Source organism: Rattus rattus, chromosome 10 (genome assembly GCF_011064425.1).
Source record: "Rattus rattus isolate New Zealand chromosome 10, Rrattus_CSIRO_v1, whole genome shotgun sequence".
In the NCBI taxonomy this organism is placed as follows: domain Eukaryota; kingdom Metazoa; phylum Chordata; class Mammalia; order Rodentia; family Muridae; genus Rattus; species Rattus rattus.
Window position 1 is genome coordinate 92,709,803 of NC_046163.1, and position 21,298 is coordinate 92,731,100.

The 21,298-nt window shown below is 40.3% G+C and overlaps 1 protein-coding gene across 1 annotated transcript in view; it reads right to left on the bottom strand.

The window, feature by feature from the left end:
• Nucleotides 1-21,298, bottom strand: part of LOC116911743 (contactin-associated protein like 5-3) — an 820,968-nt gene that overhangs the window by 79,231 nt on the left and 720,439 nt on the right. The window contains exons 18-19 of the mRNA XM_032915729.1: nt 18,999-19,238; nt 1,247-1,471 (exon numbers count right to left, since the gene is read on the bottom strand). Of these exons, the coding sequence (XP_032771620.1) occupies nt 1,247-1,471; nt 18,999-19,238 (465 nt within the window). The remainder of the gene's footprint in view (nt 1-1,246; nt 1,472-18,998; nt 19,239-21,298) is intronic.

A 21,298-nucleotide genomic window follows, 5' to 3' on the forward strand; every position in this document is an offset into this window, starting at 1 on the left:
GGTTGTTCCATGGACTAGCTATTTGTGCTCTATGTACCTTCTCAAACTGTCTATGCCAAAGGATCTAAAGATAGCCTCATACACTAGAAAGGCTTGATATGGCAAAGCTGAGGTCCTGATATGTTGGTACCTTTGGTCATAATATTTTAAGTAGTGATAAGTTGGTGAGTAAATGTCCCATGGGTTTGAAAAACAATCAGTTCCTCTTTGTCTTTTTCCTCTACTTCTTCATCTTTTACCTCCTCCTCAGCTTCCTCTTCCATTTTCTACTTTTCCTCATTTTTCTCTCCCTTTTCCTATCTGCCTGTACTTTCTGTTTCATCCCTCTATTTTGTTCTTAGAATAAATGTCATCAATATTTCTCATATGATATAATTTCTGTCCTTTCTGCAAGCATCTTATATGTACTAGGTCTACCTTCTTTCTAAAGTTTGATTCAAAAATATTTCTTGAATACACATAGTCAGTAATGTTACCATGACAGTTGATACCTTGACAACTGAGAAGCAAGACCATCTTTGCAAATTAAAGTTTATTGAGAATGCCATCAGCAAAGAATCACAGATAACAATGAATTGTAGCCTTCAAAAGTCTCCTGAGTTCATCTATGTATGTGAAGTCATGGGACAATGGGCTGCAAGAATGTGGGATCTTCATAAATAATTATAATATTTGCAAGAAAGAAATGAAATAAACAAATTGTACTTGTGAAACAGTAGTACTTTTTGATCACACAAAATACTCCAGGTCTTACCATTTCTGAGTCTCAAATATCACAGTTAACTAGTCAATCATTTTAAAAAGAATTGCTGTCTCTGAGTGGAAAGCTTGATTCTCAAAAGTGAGGTCTAGTGCAACAGAGTTATGGCTCTCATATATTTCTGTCAAAGACCTGGAAATGCTTATCTATAAATACAGCTTATACTTATGCTTTATTAGGCCCCAGTGATGAGCATGCCAGCAAAAATGGCAGAATACATGTGGCAAATGTCCTGAAATTGAGATCTTATACTTAATAGATTTCAGCATGGAAAAATTAATAAATAATTACTGCAAAGCAAACAAGAGTTTTGACTTCAGTGGCCAATTTACACTGGACCAGAATACCAATTATGACTTATAACGATGCAGTAGAAGGAATGTTAGTCTGAGGTTGTCCAGCTATGAGTCTCTGGAGGGTACTATAGAGCATGAACTATCCCTTCAGGCAAAGCTGGCCTTGTAGCTTCATTCCACCAACACTCACCATTCCTGGAGAGCAGAAGAGCCAGAAAACTCGGAGTAGAGAAATTGAGGTAGAGCAAGAGGGTTGGAGCTTGTGCTGTCACAAAACTCAGCAAAAGGGTTTCCTTGGACAGAACTGTATCTGTGTAGATTGCTGAAGATGAGGTGCTTGTGTTCTTGGACACCGGGTATGGTTCTTGAAACATGTATGTAATGGAGGTGGTAGAATCAAAAAGAGCTGAAATCTCTGTAAAAGAGAATATAAGAGAGCATACTTTCAAACACTTAGGGAATTACGATGTAATGTGTCTTCATTGATTCTGCTGCATCTAGCACTGGGTAAGGGGTGTTTAAAAAAATATCACATGATCTGCTTCTTAATAATTTTGAAGATGGCCAAATCCATTCTTATGTGCTTGTGCACATGTTCAGATATTGATTCATGTTAACATTGGAGACTACAGGTAGGTCGTCTTCCCTTATCACTCTCCAATTTTAATTTTAGACCAGGAGCTTTTGCACTGGTTAGAGTGTTTTGTGAGCTCAGGACCCTTACTATCTCACTTGCTCCAGTGATATCTAGTTTTCTAAGTTGTTGCTGAAGATCCACATTCAGATTCTCATGCTTGTCTGACAAGAACTTTGCTGACAGAATTATTTCCTAAGCCCTTTTTAACCATTCTTTGCAATTACTCATATGGCTGGGAAGATTAATCATAACACCAAACCCTCTCTCTGTATTATCATCTGATTCTCTGGGAACTAGCAATGTTTGCAGTTTTTGAATTTCTGTGTTAAAATAGAGCATGATGTAAGGGTTGGGAAATGGATGAGTCGGTCAAATTTTTAATTAAGTATATGGATTCTGAGCTTTTTACCAGTTCTAAGTCAGCTGCTAGGGTCTCAAATGAAACATTACACTATAGGATCCACTTTCATAACCATAAATTCAAGAATTTGTTTTCTTTGATTGTTTTTTAAATATAGACTTAATACTCAAGAGCCTAATTTTGGGGGGCTCTGACTCCATCTTGAAAACTTGACTTATGTTTAAACTCATGTAAACTAAAATATGTCTGTAACTAAGTCCAGCTTCCAGGCTACCCCCAAACAAGACTTACATCTCCAGATTATTCTCCCAACAAATACAACATTTTGCTCCAGTTTTCAAATTATTCCCCAAAAAATCTGCACCTCCAGATGATAAGCCTGCCCATGCATAATGACCACCAATGAGGAAGAATGCAGAAGCTAAGTTTATGGTTTGTCTTCCAGCACCAGCCAATTATGATAAAGGACACAGTAACACCCCAATTACATGCTTGACAAGCTAGAAACACTCACCACTCATTCACTTTTCCCTATAAAATCATGTCCTAGTGTGTTTTCAAAGCTTTTTTCCACCAAACTCTTTGGTGGATTGGCAATGAGTTAGGCCAAATCTTGAGCTTGTAAATAAAGACCCTGGTATGATTGTATTGGATCAGATCCTGATTGGTCTCTCAGGGTTCACAAACACATTCTTGACAGAACATTTTGATGTGTTGGACAGATATTTCCTCATGGTTTTCGGGACTACTGATCTGGGTGGTCTTGATGCTGCTGTATCCAGTCTAGGTTTCTCTCTCTCTCTCTCTCTCTCTCTCTCTCTCTCTCTCTCTCTCTCTCTCTCTCTCTGTGTGTGTGTGTGTGTGTGTGTGTGTGTGTGTGTGTCCATGTTAAGAAATCCCTGCTGTCTGTCTACAGATGAATTCTATCCATGTAGTCTGTGCACCACAGTGGTTTGTTGTACAGCACCCCAGTCTCATTCAGAGGTTAGTGTGTAGCATTGAGGTCTCTGTTCTTAAACTCTGAGTGGTGTCACATCTTTAAATTTGGTTCTGAGAAGAGGCCTTGTGTCTGTATCCATGGCTGGAATGTGGGTAAGATAGACCTAGCAGGGGACCATGGGAACATGGGGCCAGGAGACATTCTTAGCATTGATCTGTGGTGGGCATGGGCTTTGACTCACCCAGATTGGAAGTTTAACATCACTGAAGGTAAAAGGAGGCTCTTGGTTTACCTGCAAACACTGCTGTAAGGTTTCAAAGTGGCTGAAAGACAGCCTACCAATCTGGCCAAAGTGTATGATATTAGGCAGGGAGAGAGGTTAGGAGAAAAGACTCTGGGACTTAGTGGTCATAATAGTAACAGAATTGAAGCAGATAAAAGAACAGAGGCAACACAGTTGCAACCTGGATAAGATCCAGAAGACCGTAGGCCATGCCTAAACCAGATGGCTTCTGACGAAAGAGGTAAGGGGAGCCTTAAGGATCGAGAATGCGCCCACTGAAGAAAGAACCAATGTGCTTATTGTACAGAGGGCCACTGGACTAGGGAATGCCCCATAAGAAGAAGCCTATCCAAAGCTAGGCCTTGGAAGATAAAGAATAAGGGGAACAAGGTTCAGTTCCCCTCCCCAAGCCTAGGGTAACCCTAAATGTGGAGGAGAAACCTACCAACTTCATTTTTGATAAATAATAGACCTGAACATTCTGTCTTGCTGAATCCTGAAGACGGTCTCTTCAACAGTCTATAAATGGTAGCAACAGGAACAACAATAACAAAAAATGTCCAGAGAGACTTAGGACATCTAGGAGGCACTAAGAAATTTGCATTATCAAATCAATGGTTCTTAAAGGCCCTATTCTGCCAAATACATGTATCCTCCCTAGATCCAGGGGATAAATACTGAGAGTCTGGCCCTCTCACTGGTCAGTGGCCTACCTGTCAGAGAAATTAGACCCAATTGAGTAAAGCTAGTCCTCCTGTTTACACATCATTCCAGTAATGCTGCCTGGTTAAGGATGATGACAGAATGACTTATTACCAGTCTCTCCTCTTAAATCCACCAGGATAACTTTTCACTTCCCAGCTGCCCAGCTCCCTACTGCCTGACCCAGATCACAATGTGGATGACTGATCAGACATTTTGGCATACATTCAGGGAGCCAGATCATATATTTAGGATATGCCCCTTGCAGAGGTAACATGGTTCTCCAGTGGCAACAGTCTCATTCAGTGTAGACAGAGGTATGATGGGCAATGATGGTCTCAAACAATGAGATCATATGGGCAGAGCCTTTACTGTCCAGAATGTCTGCCCAGAAAGCTAAACTGGTAACTCACCAAGACATAGGAACTGAGAAATAAACAAGAGAAACAGATAGCTGGTGTGCCTTTGATACTGATCATGCCCATGAGGTTATATGGAGAGAGGCCTTCTGAGAGCAGACTGAAAGACTATTGAAAACAAAGATGACCCCCTTCACAATAGTCACAAATAACATAAATACCTCAATGCAACTCTAACCAAGCAGGAGAAAGATCTGTATGACAAGAACTTCAAATGTCTGAAGAAAGAAATTGAAGAAGATCTCAGAAGATGGAAAGGTCTTCCATGCTCATGGATTAGCAGGGTAAATAAAGGAAAAATGGAAATGCTACCAAAAGTAATCTATAAATTCAATGACATCTCCCTCAAAATCCCTACTCAATTCTTTATAGAGAAATAAAGAACAATTTACAAATTCATTTGCAGTAAGAAAAAACCCAGGATAGCAAAAACTATACTCAAACATAAAAGAAGTTTTGGGGGAATCACCATTCCCAACCTCAAGAAATATTACAGAACAACAGTTATAAAAACTGTATGCTATTGGTACAGAGACAGGCAGGAAGATCAGTGGAATAGAATTGAAGATTCAGGAATGAATCCACACACCTACGGTCGCTTTATCATTTACAAAGGAGCTAAAACAATCCAGTGGAAAAAAGATAGCATTTTCAACAAGTGGTGCTGGTTGAGCTGGAGGTCAGCATGTAGAAGAATGCAAATCAATCCATTCTTATCACCATGTACAAAGCTTAAGTACAAGAAGATCAAGAACTGCCACATAAAAGCAGATACACTCTAATAGAAAAAAAAAAGTGGGGAAGAACCTCTAACACTTGGGCACTAGGGAACATTTCCTGAACAAAACACCAGTGGCTTATGCTCTAAGATCAAGAATCCAAAAATGAGACCTCATAAAATTGCAAAGCTTCTGTAAGACAAAGGACACTGTGGTTAGGACAAAACAGCAAACAACAGATTGGAAAAAAAAGATTTTTACCAATTCTACATCCAATAGAGGACTAATATCCAAAATATGCAAAGAACTCAAGAAGTTAGATGCTAGAGAGCCAAATAGCCCTATTTAAAATTGAAGTATAGAGCTGGACAAAGAATTCTCAGCTGAAGAATACCGAATGTCTGACAAGTACCTAAAGAAATGTTCAACATTCTTAGTTATCAAGAAGATGCAAAAAAAAAAAAAAAAACCCTGAGATTCCACCACATGCTAGTCAGAATGGCTAAGATCAAAAACTCAGGTGTCAACAGATGTTGTAGAAGGTGTGGAAAAGGAGGAGCACTCCTCCTCTGTTGGTGCGATTGCTAACTGATACAACCTCTATGGAAATCAGTCTGCATGTTGCTCAGAAAATTGGACATTCCACTACCTGAGGACTCAGCTATACCTCTCCTAGGCATATACCCAAATGATTCTCTAACATACATCAAAGACACATGCTCCACTATGTTCATAGTTATATATAATTGGCAGAAGTAGAAAGGTTCCCTGATGCACTTAGCAGAAGAATGGATACAGAACATATGGTTTATCTAAACAATGAAGTACTACTCAGCAATGAAAAACAATGAATTCATGAAATTCATAGGCAAATTGAGGGAAATAGAATATATCATCCTAAGCGAGATAACCCAATCACAAGAAAACAAACAAACAAACAAAAAACCCCAAATAAAAAAGCAAACAAACAAAAACAACATATACATTGTAAGCACACACTGATAAGTGGGTATTAGTCCAAAAGTTCAAATATCCAAGATACAATCCACAGACCACATGAATCTCAAGAAGAACGACAACCAATCTGGATGCATCCATCCTTCTTTTTTTTTTCTTTATTAACTTGAGTATTTCTTATTTACATTTTGATTGTCATTCCCTTTCCCGGTTTCAAGGCCTACATCCCCCTAACCCCTCCACATCCCCTTCTATATGGGTGTTCCTCTCCCCATCCTCGCCCCATAACTGCCCTCCCCGCAAAAATCATGTTCACTGAGGGTTCAGTCTTGGAAGGATCAAGGGCTTCCCCTTCCACTGATGCTCTTACTAGGCTATTAATTAATACCTATGAGGTAGGAGCCCAGGGTCAGTCCATGTATAGTCGTTGGGTAGTGGCTTAGTCCCTGGAAGTTCTGGTTGGTTGGCATTGTTGTTCATATGGGGCCTTGAGCCCCTTCAAGCTCTTCCAGTCCTTTCTCTTATTCCTTCAACAGGGTCCCGTTCTCAGTTCAGTGGTTTGCTGCTGGCATTCGCCTATGTATTTGCTGTATTCTGGTTGTGTCTCTCAGGAGACATCTACATCTAGTTCCTGTCGTCCTGAACTTCTTTCCTTCATACATCTTGTCTAATTGGGTGGCTGCATATGTATGGGCCACATGTGGGGAAGGCTCTGAATAGGTGTTCCTTCTGCCTCTGTTTCAAACTTTGCCTCCCTATCCCTGCCAAGGGTATTCTTGTTCCCCTTTTAAAGAAGGAGTGAAGCATTCACATTTTGATCATCCTTCTTGAGATTCATGTGTTCTCTGCATTTAGGGCAATTCAAGCATTTGGGCTAATAGTCACTTATCAATGACTGCATACCATGTATGTTTTTCTGTGATTGGGTTGCCACACTCAGGATGATATTTTCCAGTTCCACCCATTTGCCCATGAATTTCATAAAGTCATTGTTTTTGATAGCTGAGTAATATTCCATTGTGTAGATGTACCACAATTTCTGTATCCATTCGTCTGTTTAAGGGCATCTGGTTCTTTCCAGCTTCTGGCTGTTATAAATAAGGCAGCTATGAACATAGTGGAGCATGAGTCTTTGGTATATGTTGGGGCATCTTTTGGGTATATGCCCAAGAGAGATACAGCTGGGTCCTCAGGTAGTTCAATGTCCCATTTTCTGAGGAACCTCCAGCCAGATTTCCAGAATGGTTGTACCAGTCTGCAATCCTTCCAACAATGGAGGAGTATACCTCTTTCTCCACATCCTCGCTAGCATTTGCTGTCACCTGAGCTTTTGATCTTAGCCATGCTCACTGGTATGAGGTGAAATCTCAGGGTTGTTTTGACTTGCATTTTCCTTATGACTAAAGATGTTGAACATTTCCTTAGGTGTTTCTCAGCCGTTCAGTATTCCTCAGCTCTGAATTCTTTGTTTACCTCTGAACTCCATTTTTTAATAGGGTTATTTGTCTCCCTTATGGTCTAACTTCTTGTGTTCTTTCTACATTTTGGATATAAGCCCTCTATCTGTTGTAGGATTGGTAAAGATCTTTTCCCAATCTGTTGGTTGCCGTTTTGTCCTAACCATAGTATCCTTTGCCTTACAGAAGCTTTGCACTTTTATGAGATCCCATTTTTCGTTTCTTGATCTTAGAGCATAAGCCATTGGTGTTTTCTTCAGGAAATTTTCTCTAGTGCCAATGTGTTCAAGATGCTTCCCCACTTTTTCTTCTATTAGTTTCAGTGCATCTGGTTTGGTGTGGAATTCCTTAATCCACTTGGACTTAAGCTTTGTACAGGGTGGTAAGCATGGATCGATCTGCATTCTTCTACATGTTGACCTCCAGTTGAACAAGCACCACTTGCTGAAAATGCTATCTTTTTTCCATTGGATGGTTTTGGCTCCTTTGTCAAAAATCAAGTGCCCATAGGTGTGTGGGTTCATTTCTGGGTCTTCAATTCGGTTCCATTGGTCTATCTGTCTGTCTCTGTACCAATACCATGCAGTTTTTATCACTATTGCTCTGTAATACTGCTTGAGATCTGGGATAGTGATTCCTCCTGAAGTCCTTTTATTGTTGAGGATAGTTTTAGCTATCCTGGGTTTTTTGTTATTCCAGATGAATTTGCAGATTGTTCTGTCTAACTCTTTGAAGAATTGGATTGGTATTTTGATGGGGATTGCATTGAATCTGTAGATCGCTTTTGGTAGAATGGCCATTTTTACTATATTAATCCTGCCAATCCATGAGCATGGGAGATCTTTCCATCTTCTGAGGTCTTCTTCAGTTTCTTTCTTTAGAGGCTTGAACTTCTTATTGTACAGATATTTTGCATGCTTGGTTAAAGTCACACTGAAGTGTGTATTCCCTTGATCTCCTTTTGTTGTCTGATTGATCTGGCTCAAACTACAAGAACTATATGGAATCAGTAGGGAGAGAGTGGGCAGCCTTGTCTAGTCCCTGATTTTAGTGGCATTGCTTCAAGTTTCTGTCCATTTAGTTTATTGTTAGTGACTGGTTTGCTTTTACTATGTTTAGGTATGGGCCTTGAATTCCTATTCTTTCCAGGACTTTTATCATGAAGGGGTGTTGAATTTTGTCAAATGCTTCCTCGCAGCATCTAATTAAATGATCATATGTTTTTGTTCTTACAGTTTGTTTATATGATGGATCACATTGATGGTTTTCATACATTAAACCATCCCTGCATGCCTGGGATGAAGCCTACTTGATCATGGTGGATGATTGTTTTGATGTGCCCTTGGATTCGGTTTGCCAGAATTTTATGTAGTATTTTTGCATCATTATTCATAAGAGAAATTGGTCTGAAGTTCTCTCTCTTTGTTGGGTCTTTGTGTGGTTTAGGTATAAGAATAATTCTGGATTAATGGAAGTAATTCGGTAGTGATCCATCCATTTCAATTTTGTGGAATAGTTTGGATAGTATTGGTATGAGGTCTTCTATGAAGACCTTATAGAATTCTGTGCTAAACCCATTTGGACTTGGGCTCTTTTTTGTTGGTAGATCCTGAGTAACTGCTTCTATTTCATTAGGAGATATGGGGTTGTTTAAATTGTTTATCTGTTTCTGATTTAACTTCGGTGCCTGGTATCTGTCCATTTCCTGCAGATTTTCAAGTTTTGCGGAATATAGGCTTTTGTAGTAGGATTTGATGATTTTTTGAATTTCCTCTGATGCTGTAGTTATGTCTCCCTTTTCATTTCTGATCTTGTTAATTTGGACATACTCTCTGTGTCATCTCATTAGTCTGGCTAAGAGTTTATCTATCTTGTTGATTTTGGTTCTGTTGATTCTTTCTATGGTCCTTTTTGTTTCTACTTGGCTGATTTCAGCTCTGAGTTTGATTATTTCCTGTCTTCTACTCCTCCTGGGTGTATTTGCTTCTTTTTGTTCTAGAGCTTTTAGGTGTGCTGTCAAGCTGCTGACATATGCTCTCTCGTGTTTCTTTCTGCAGGCACTCAGAGCTATGAGTTTTCCTCTTAGCACAGCTTTCATTGTGTCCCATAAGTTTGGGTATGTTGTACCTTCATTTTCATTAAATTCTAAGAAGTCTTTAATTTCTTTCTTTATTTCTTCCTTGACCAGGTTATCGTTGAGTAGAGCATTGTTCAACTTCCACGTATATGTGGGCGTTCTTCCCTTATTGTTATTGAAGACCAGCTTTATACCGTGGTGGTCTGATAGCACGCATGGGATTATTTCTATCTTTCTGTACCTGTTGAGGCCCGTTTTTTGACCAATTATATGGTCAATTTTGGAGAAAGTACCATGAGGAGCTGAGAAGAAGGTATATCCTTTTGCTTTGGGACAGAATGTTCTATAAATACCTGTTAAGTCCATTTGGTTCATGACTTCTCTTTGTCTGTCTATGTCTCTGTTTCATTTCTGTTTCCATGATCTGTCCATTGACGATAGTGGGGTGTTGAAATCTCCTACTATTATTGTGTGAGGTGCAATGTGTGTTTTGAGCTTTAGTAAGGTTTCTTTTATGAATGTAGGTTCCCTTTTATTTGGAGCATAGATATTTAGGATTGAGAGTTCATCTTGGTGGATTTTTCCTTTGATGAATATAAAGTGTCCTTCCTTATCTTTTTTGATCACTTTTAGTTGAAAATTGATTTTATTCGATATTAGAATGGCTACTCCTGCTTGCTTCTTCTGACCATTTGTTTAGAAAGTTGTTTTCCAGCCTTTCACTCTGAGGTAGTGTCTGTCTTTGTTTCTGAGGTATGTTTCCTGTAGGCAGCAGAATTCAGGGTCTTCATTGCGTATCCAGTTTGTTAATCTATGTCTTTTTATTGGGGAGTGGAGACCATTGATGTTGAGAGATATTAAGGAATAGTGTTTATTGTTTCCTGTTATATTAAAATTTGGATGTGAAATTATGTTTGTGTGCTTTTCTTCTCTTTGTTTTGTTGCCAAGACGAATAGTTTCTTGCTTTCTCTAGGTTGTAGCTTGCCTCCTTATGTAGGGCTTTACCATTTATTATCCTTTGTATATCGCTGGATTAGTTGAAAGATATTGTGTAAATTTGGTTTTGTCATGGAATATCTTGTTCTCTCCATCTATGTTAATTGAGAGTTTTGCAGGATACAGTAACATGGTATGGCCTTTGTGTTCTCTTAGGGTCTGTATGACATCTGTCCTGAAATAATAAGACCATTACCTAAAAGTTTCAAATGTGCATGAAACCAAAAGTTTTTCTTCTATCTAACTTTACTTTCTGCCTCTATATATGTATACATGTTTAGGCACCTTTACAATTCCATGTGTTTACTCAAAATCTGTAGCTAGGACAGCTCCAGAGAAGCAACCCACATGTGCTCCAATCTACAAGGCCTGCATTTTTGTAGCCACAGATTGTTCCACATACCTTGGTCAGCAATGAAACAGCCATATCTTTCAGTTCTTGATGAGCTTCCCCATCCCAATTTTCTTAAGTTTCCAAAGGATGCAAGCTTTACCCCAGAGTCATCAGAAGTATTTAAAGAACATCAGACCCATTTCTGCCTCACCATCACTAGTTCTTCACATTTAATTAAACCAAAATGTAGAAATGCTATCATTTCTTATTGGCTCTGCCCAAAAAACATCTAGCAACAGCCAGGTAGTAGCTTAGCTTGTTATAAGAAAAGTACACCAGCTGATATGAGGCCCCTAACACAGGTACAGCAGAGGACTACTGGGTCTGGTTTCAGCCAGAGAAAATACACTTAGCCCTCAAGAGACTGGAGGCCCCAGGGAGTTTAGAGGTCAGGTGGGGTGGGTGGGATGAGAGACATGGGGGAAGGGATGAGGTATGGGATGTGGAAGTCTGAGGTTGGACCGGGAAGGGAATAAAATTTGGAGTGTAAAAATAAATAAAAATTTTTTAAAGATAGAAAAATTTAAAAAAACAAAAAAAATGTTTGCACCCCCTTTTCCACTTATGCCCCTCTCCCATCCTCCCACGTCCCCAGCCAGCCTCTTCCCCCTCTTTCTTTCTTCATCTCTCTTTTCTTTCTCTCCTTTTCTTTTCCCTTTTCTCTGCCTCTACTCCTTTCCAGGACCCTCTCCCTTCCTATCAATAAACCTCCTTTATATTCATTCTATCACATGGCTTGATTGCTCAAGCTGATACCTTGGCAGGGCCCAGTAAGACACCCGGCCCACTGCATCATACCTCCATTTTTTATAAAACACAACAATAAGTAATGTGAGAAGAAAACCCACAGAATGGTAGGAGAAATTTGCATACTATATTTTTATAAGAACATATATTCAGAAGACAAAAATAATTGTAACTAAATGGCAACAAGAATCACAATCTGCAAAAGGATTAGATATGCAGTTTTTAAGAGAAGAACATTGAAATGCAGAGTAATTATCTGAAAGAATCTTCATCATGACTAGTCATTAGGTATGAACACTCCAGAGCCATGGTATGGCACCATTTCCCATTTCCCATTTCCCATACAGTAGGATGTATGCTGCAAGACAGGCATACACTAACTGGTGTGTGAGAGTACTGAAACACTGGTTCTGTCATTTATGATAAGGATGGAAAATATGCAACCCCCTTTGAAAAACAATTTGGCAGTTCCTCAAGAGATGAACCATAGGGCAACAAGATGACTCAGCAGGTATGTCCATGTGTCACTCACCAATCAAGTGTCTCAATTTTATTCTCAATGTTACACAGTGAGGTTAGGTACAAATGGAAAACTTCCAAGCATTCCCCCAAAGGGGAGGACCAGAGACTTGGTCTATCCTCAGCTCAATTTGGACTCTGATCATAGGCAGAATTCCCCAAAAACAGATTTCTGCTGGCCAGAAAGGGCCAGTTCCATCAACATATGTGGTTGTCTATCAAAGTCTTGTCTTATACCTATTATACATTTCAAAGCCCACAGTAGCATCCTGGTCCACTGGTCCATTTTACTTGCTCTACAATCCTAGCTCTTTGGCTAATACAGATTAGAAAACTAGCAAGCAATCCTGTGACACACACACCCTGCTCATGCCTCTTTTCTTCCCTTTTTTGTCCCTGCTGTTCTTTCCACATTTCCACTGTGCCACTCTCCTAACCCTGCAGGAGAGACAGCACAGGCCCTGGTCAGCCCTGTCTCCTTCTTTTTCTCTCTTCTCTGGACTCTTCCCAATGTCTCTATCTGTTCTCTCTCTCTTATCTACAATCAATAAAATTACACTCTCCATGGAGCACCCATTTCCATAGATTCTTCACTGTGCCTTCACTTACAGATGGGAGAAACAAAATTCTGAAATTGGTTCTCTTCCATAGGATCACATGATACATATGGACCTCACAGTAGCTTCACACACCCTAGTGAATAAATACACTAAAAATCATTTTGAAACAAAATAAAGCATGTGCCCTTGTATACATGCACATGAATTTCCTTAGTAATCTTATTCATAAATATCAGAAAATGGAGACATTCCAGGGATCATGAATAGATCAACAGGCAAGAAAACTGGGGAATACCCAGAAAATGCTTTGTCAATAGAAATAAAAAAAATTCCTATAACATGGATGAAGTGACAACATTATCTAATGGGAGAAAGATAATAAAAGGAGGGAACATGTGTTAGGGTTCTGCTATATGAGAATTCCTGGCTAGGCAGATTCAGAGACAGAAGGAGAGGAGTGGCCTGGAGGTGTTTGGGAAGGAGACTGTGAGTTGTGAAGAGAATGTGAGAGCAACAGGAACTAGGGCAGCATACATTTTTTAACACTATGAAAACGCTGAAATTAATTTCTGTCAGATGTTTCCTTACAGTTATGCTGACTAACAAAGAGGGTGTACACACCTATGTCAGAATGAATGTCAGCCAGGGCAAAAAGATTTACAAGGTCATATGGTCTAGCAGCCTGCTTTCCCCCGCCCCCCAAACCCATCCCACTCCACCACTCCTGTCAATTAAAGCATGCAGTAACCACACCAACACACTTTCCACCCAAGCCTTATGATTTAAGCAGCCACTTTTACACTTGGAATCCTGTCAGTGTTAACCTCCTCTGTGCCTTTGAGATGCAAATATACACCTTCCCACAACCCCTTGCCACTACCCCCATCAATTTAACCAAGGGGAAACCATAACAACACACTTCTCACCTAGGCCTTATTACAACAATTAACTGGAGGCTTTTAAGGCAAGTAGCCTTCCTCTGTTCCTTTGAGATGCAATAGACTGTTAAAAGCCTCTTAACATTTTTTACAGCCAAGATTATTCTTAAGTACCTGAAGCCATCAAACCCATTCCAGTTCTGGGGTGGGGGTTTAGCCCACTTTGAGTACAGAGCCCTCTCTGAATCACTGTACAGGAGATGTTTATCCTGAGAGCATATTTAGCTCTAAAGACCAAACTATGCGAGTCTCAGATAAATGCATGCAATTGTACATCATTAGCTTAAAAGACTGAAAAGTAATAAGCAAGGTGCAGAAAGACAAATGTTGTGAACTCCCTCTCATATGATGAATATAGATCTGTCCCCACTTTCCTCCATATACATATAAAAGTTCCAGTCTTCCCCTCAGTAGCTTCCTTTTCTGCTTTTTTGAGGCAACTCTGCTTATTTAACTTGTGACAATATACATCTGAACTGGGAGCTGGGGGTGGGAGATGGAGTGTGGGGCTTTGAATTTAAATTGTTTCTAAAAGACTAATGAAGATCCCTAGGGACTTTCTCCAGCCTTCAACCCACTGCCTCAGGTCAAGGCCAGGCTAAGTTCCATTCTCCACCCACAGTTCTCCAGAAGAGCAAGAATATTCTTGAAAAACTGCAGATTGATAGTCACCTGATATTGTGGTCCCAGATAGAGTTGGAATGTGTGTTATATGCTTGCTAGCCAATAGATTCAAAAGAAACCTCTTGCATTCGCATTGAACTCCATTCTCATGTCTCACTTGGGGAGGGGAGGTCTCCCAGTAATTAAGACTCACTTACATTAACAATAAAGTTTTTAAGCATGAACAAAATCAAAAAGCTACATAAGTAGAAGGATATTTTTATCATTCTTTTAAGGAATGAAATCTACATAAGAACTAGCCCTAAGCAAAACAGCAAATCAAACAAATCAAAGGCACCATCCCTGAGAGCGATTGAGCATCACATGGACTGAGCAATGGATCAGAGGCTAAGTGCTCTTCCTCCTCCAGAGCACTTTAATTTCATTCTTAGTGCCCTCTTAAGCCCTAAAACCACCTGTATCCTGAGTTTCAAGGAATCTGATTCTCTCTTCTGGCCTCCTTTGGCTTCCTCACACTCGTGGCATAAGTTTATACAATCAGATACCTAAAAATGAAACTCAATCTTTACAAACAGTCTAAGAAAGTAGACTTTTCTGGAAAGCAGTTGGGCCATTGGTAGCATGTCTTTGAAGGAGATCCTGAGATCTCTACATCCCCCGTCTCACTTCTGCCTCACAAATGCTGTAAAAAATAGATTTTTCTTTGTCACATTCACCCATGATGAGGTCCCATATCAACATGAAATCCAAATCAACAGAGCCAAGGATATTGGCTGAAATCTCTGAAATTATAAACCTGAAGAAACACAGGAAACTTGCCCCCCATCTCTAATCTCTTGTCCATGCATGGAGCCAGAGCAATTATTATCCCCTTTCCCCCTTTCCCCAACGTATGTGCCCTGGGCATTTGAAGAGGGAAGGCAAAGGGAGCCCAATCTAGCACCCAAATATTGCGAATATTGTGATACTTCTTTTGTCACAGCACTCTGCCAGTGCAGATGGCTCCGACCTTTGAAGAAGGCAGGAGTTAGTATCTTTGAAGTGATGAAGCCCACTCTTGAGCTATGAGAAAGATGTAATTAAGTATTCTCAGGCAGCTGTTATCACCTTAAAACACACACTGGTCTCCTCGAGGAAAAAGTTATTTCTTCTCAGGTCAAAAAGGTCTTTTTCCAGCTGCACAATTTTGCCTCCCTGTCTAAACTAATGCTATCAGGTTTGAAGTACAGCACTTCAATTTCCCCTACCCAATCACGTAATGCCAGGGGTCAAGAGCCACACTTTATGCTTTGTATTTATTTATATCTGTATCTGTATCTGTATCTGTATCTGTATCTGTATCTGTACCTGTATCTGTATCTCTATCTCTATCTATACCTATACCTATACCTATACCTATACCTATACCTATACCTATACCTATACCTATATCTATCTATCTGTTTGTTTGTCTATCTAATCAATCTATCTATATCAAATCACTAGACTTAGGTGTTGTTCTCCTAACTGGAGCCACAAGAAGGACAGTGAACCAGGTCAGGGCTCCCATAATAAAAACTCTTTGTATATTACATCAGTGTCACAATTTCTAGAGGTCTCCTGGGGTTCCAGCAAACTAAGCATAACAAGTCTAGAAGAACACTTTTTCCTTTTGTCATAGCACTACCAGGAATAGAAAGTTGATAATTTGGCCAAGTACTAGTAAAGGAAGACATGTCCTTAATTTTATTCTTGATATTTCACATGTTTAAAAACCTTATCCCTGACAAAGGGTGCTGCAGCATGAAGCAGAGAAGAGCACTGCAGCAGAGAACACCCTTGTGCTCAAGCACTCTGTCTTGGCACATGGTTCTTCTTTTTAGTTCCACATCACTTTTCTCTGAGCCAAATGTCACAACAAATATATTGTCCAGAAGGTCATCTTACACTCATTGCTTGTGTGTGTGTGTGTGTGTGTGTGTGTGTGTGTGTTGGGGGAGATCATTTAATTTTAATATAGAGGTAGAATTAAAAAATGTGGAGTATGTAGGATACTTAAGAGGCTAGGGAGAATACATGTGCTTATTATCTTATGGATCAAAATGGTGAAAAGTGTATTTTAACAGTTATGGCAGTATTGTCAAAATAAATAAAAATGTTGCAGAAAAGAGAACCTATAAAAATGAGGCTGAACTTAAAGTATTGTTATGGGATGTTAAGAAATGCAGGCAGAGACACTGTCCAAGTGCCTCCCACCATTAGAAGATTTTTGTCATAAATGCTACAGTAAGCTGTTTGTATACCTTAGTTTCTTGTCTGTTCCTCTGCATCTGTATGTGCTTCTGGTAATGATTGGACCACTCAAGGATGCACTCCAAATTTTCAGAGATTGGTAAGAGAGGTCTCTCCTTGTGAAAACTAAGAACATTTTTGTCTTGAAATTAGGTTAAAATGTATTTTCTTATTCTTTAAGAATTCCATATATTATGTCTTTGTTAGTTTTTGTCAATCTTGTCCCAGGTCAGGGTTAACCAGGAAGAGGAATCTTCAATAGAGAAATGCCTCCATCAGATTGTCCTGTAGAATAATCTATGGGAGACTTTTCTTAATGGTTGATATAGGAGGTCTCAGACTACTGTTGGCAGTGCCGTCCTTGGGCAAGTGGTCCCGAATTACCCAAGAAATCAGGACCAGGATGTCACAGCCAGCAAGTCGGCAAGTATTCCTCCATTGTCTCTGCTATGGATCCTGCCTCTTGGTCGTTGATTTGGGTCATTGCTCTATCCTCTAATGAAAGATTGTTATGTCTAAGTCAAATAAGCCATTTTGCTCCCCTAAGTTCTTCTGTTCATAGTATTTATCACAGCAAGGAAGAGTATATTGAAATGGAAATTTAAAGGCTTACGGAATATTGTTTGGAAAGACCTGAACATGATATTTTGCGGAGGATTGTTGAACTGCATTTGGCACTTCATTTTGAGAAAAAAAAATGTCTGATCAGAATATACTTTGCTATCTGACATGAATCTGAAACATGATATTGAAAGCTAAGCTGATGATGGAGGCTAGGCTTTTACATTTCAGACAAAGGAGAGATTCTATCTTGATTGATCTTGTGATATATTGCAGTAACAATCTCTGGAGATAAATGTGTTTCTCTGAAATAACAGAAGCTAGTCAGCTGGAGTTTAAAGACCAGTTGTGAATAATAAGAGTCCACCATTACTGAGGCAAAATATTTTTTGGGAAGTGTTTACTCATGATAAGCCCATCAAGCCATAAGACAGAGAGACCAAAGCTAAATTTCTAGCTGGCACCAAGCTTGGCTACGTATAAGAATATTCCAGACACTACTGGGTTTTGAGGTATGGAACTGCAGTAATGAAAATCTCATAGAGACAAGCTAAATTGGCATCATGATAGGTCAGTAGAGGTCATTTTTGAAGGTATAACCTCAGTTACAGTAGAAACTCCAGGAATGGAGGGAGAAGATGAAGTTGGGCAGCATGTGATAGTGTCACAAGCACAAAAGATAGTCCAGGAAGCATTTGGCTATGTATAGTCTTCATTCTTTTAGAGATTCGAGAATTTTGGCTCAACCAAGAAGGTCAGTAGCTGCAATGGGACAGAGCTGACCTGATTCTAGGAGAGGAGCCATCTGTACCATAGATTGCAGAGCCAGAGCAGTGAAAAAAGCTAGGCCACTGTAGGCAGTGCAGTATCTAGGCAAGTGGCTCTGGGTTGTGCAAAGAAACAGGGAGAGCAAGCTAACAGGAGCAAGCCCAGAAAGCAAGACTCCTAAATAGACTTTACTTTCCCTCCTGTCTTGAGTTCCTGAGTTGTGTTCTCTTGATGATATACTGTGCATGTAAACCAGATAAACCCTGCCTCCCTGAGTGGATCTTGGCATTTGTCACAGCAGCAGAAAGCAAACCGAGATGCATATAAATTTTTTTTTGATCCTACCCCCTTCAACTCCTTTCTCCCATGTATTTTCTCCTAACTTTGTGCTATTGATTGAGTGATCACAAATTGAGTCTAGTTAGTGATGGCTTTATTGGCAAATGTGATTGTGCAATGTCTCTCTTTCTACTTCCCTTTTTGGATAAGAAAAGACTGGGGTTAGCGAAGGGTGAGAGAGAGAGAGAGAGAGAGAGATCACAATGTTAAATCCAAGAAAGTGCTGGTGAGGGAGTGCTAGGGAGTGAGTGCTAACAACCTCATGCTGGAAATAAGCAAGTGAAACAGTGAGTGTAATCTCAAGCCTGGAAACTGTCTTTCAGTTTGTCCTCAAAGAAAATGATGGTGTTTAAACATGTATTAATTTTTTTTTTTTAAATTGCACCTATCAGATATCCTTGCTTCCAGTTGAGAATCCCTATCCTGTATTGAGGCTAGACCACAGCACTTGAGGACATGAGGAACATTGTTTTGAAAATGCCTCATGGGTACTACAATTCCACGCATAGGGGAAATGGTATAGATTGTGTGAAAGCATAGGTACCATTGACTCTAGGTAGTATATTACCTGCAGTAGCAATAGTGTGGACTGCCTAAGGGCACAGAATCATTGGCCATAGTTTTTTTATGCTATGGAACCAGACACACTAGTGGCATGTATGTCTGTCTTACCTTTCTGGCAGAAAGGTCCTTCATATGGAGAGTTGGTACAGTCACAGGAGTAGCTATTATGCTTCTCCACACACTTTCCCCCATTGTGGCAGTTGTTTCCATAGCTGCTGCAATGACCTGGACAACCAGGTCTGACTCCAGAAGTGACCATTGCCCTCTCCTCCAGATCTATGTTCTGCCCATTCAAGTGTAGGGAACGGATACATCCAAGAAAGCCCTTTTGTCTTGATGATGTTCCTCCTAATAGTGCAAAATAAAGGACAAACATGAAAAGTGTGATAGCTATAATACATATATGTAACTGATAGATCACAGAGTCTCTAATTGCCCCCTCTCCCAGAAATAAGGACATATCTTGCTACGAACTTTTTCCCTAGACACAGTGAAATAGGCAGCTTCTCCTCTTCCCTTTGTATCTGCAAACAAGGGCTGCCTCTTCCCTACTAACAGGACATTAGATAGCTTTGATGCTGATGATGCCTAGCATGTTGAATAAGGCATTTGGTATAAGACTAATCCCTGCCTCCTTGAAAATTTATAAGAACAAGATGCTCCCTGTTTTGTTATTTGAAATAAGAGCTCATGATCATTTCTGGACCTGTCAGGCTTTAGTGGTCTTGATGCTGTTACTTTCCCAAAGAAACTCAACTGAAGCATAAGCTCATCCCAACTTCCTTCTCTGCACCTTTAACATTTTATCGCACGTGGCAACACTTATATGTAGTGCATATGTCAGCTCTGTTAAATTTTTCATAAGATTGCAGTGAAAGAAATAAAGTTAAAAAAACTGGAAGTCAGGGCCATATTAGTTAGTTGGTAGAGTGGTAGAGTGGTTGCCTGGCATTCATGAAGCCTGAGTTCAAATACCAGTACCATTGAATAAACTATGCATGCCGCATACAACAAGAATCTCAATATTCAAGATGTAAGGTTAAGAGATCAAAAGGGGAAGGACATCTTTGGCTACATAGCATGTTCAAAGTCAGCTTTGGATATGTGAAATCCAGTTTCAAAGAAAAATTACCTTGAGAGAGGGAAAGACTAAGAGGGAAATGGAGCTCTTCTTAAAATGGTTAAGAATGAAAATTTACAGGTTTTGGCCAGACTCCCGGACCAGCGGAGGATCCCTGCCTTCAGCAGCTCTCTGCTCCCAGGCCCCCTGCAGGGGAGTTCTTGCCGCCTGGTCGGGCGGGCTCTCCTGAGGCAGCAGAGCGGAGGAGACCACCAACGCTGCCCACCCCTGCCCACATCCCTGGCCCAGGAGGAAACTGTACACGGCCTCTGGGTACCAGAGAGGAGGGGCCCAGGAGCAGCAGATCCACTGCGTCTGAGACACCGCACCTGAAGGGACCGACCGGATAAACAGTTCTCTGCACCCAAATCCCGTGGGAGGGAGAGCTAAACCTTCAGAGAGGCAGACACGCCTGGGAAACCAGAAGAGACTGCACGCTGCACACAGTACTGACCCCAGAGGAAAACAAAAGCTATCTGGAACCCTGGTGCACGGAACCTCCCGGAAGGGGCGGCGCAGATCTTCCTGGCTGCTGAGGCCGTGGAGAGCTCATAGGCAACACCCCGCGAGCAAACTTGACCCTGGGGACCACAGGTAAGACAAACTTTTCTGCTACAAACGACTTGCCTGGTGAACTCAAGACACAGGCTCACAGGAACAGCTGAAGACCTGTAGAGAAGAAAAACTACGCGCCCGAAAACAGAACACTCTGTCCCCATAACTGGCTGAAAGAAAACAGGAAAACAGGTCTACAGCACTCCTGAAACACAGGCTTATAAGACAGTCTAGCCACTGTCAGAAATAGCAGAACAAAGTAACACTAGAGATAATCTGATGGCGAGAGGCAAGCGCAGGAACCCAAGCAACAGAAACCAAGACTACATGGCATCATCGGAGCCCAATTCTCCCACCAAAGCAAACACAGAATATCCAAACACACCAGAAAAGCAAGATCTAGTCTCAAAATCATATTTGATCATGATGTTGGAGGACTTCAAGAAAGACATGAAGAACTCCCTTAGAGAAACACAGGAAAAACATAAACAAACAAGTAGAAGCCTACAGAGAGGAATCATAAAAATTCCTAAAAGAATTCCAGGAAAACATAAATAAACAAGTAGAAGCCCATAGAGAGGAGTCACAAAATCCCTGAAAGAATTCCAGGAAAACACAATCAAACAGTTGAAGGAATTAAAAATGGAAATAGAAGCAATCAAGAAAGAACACATGGAAACAACCCTGGATATAGAAACCAAAAGAAGAGACAAGGAGCTGTAGATACAAGCAT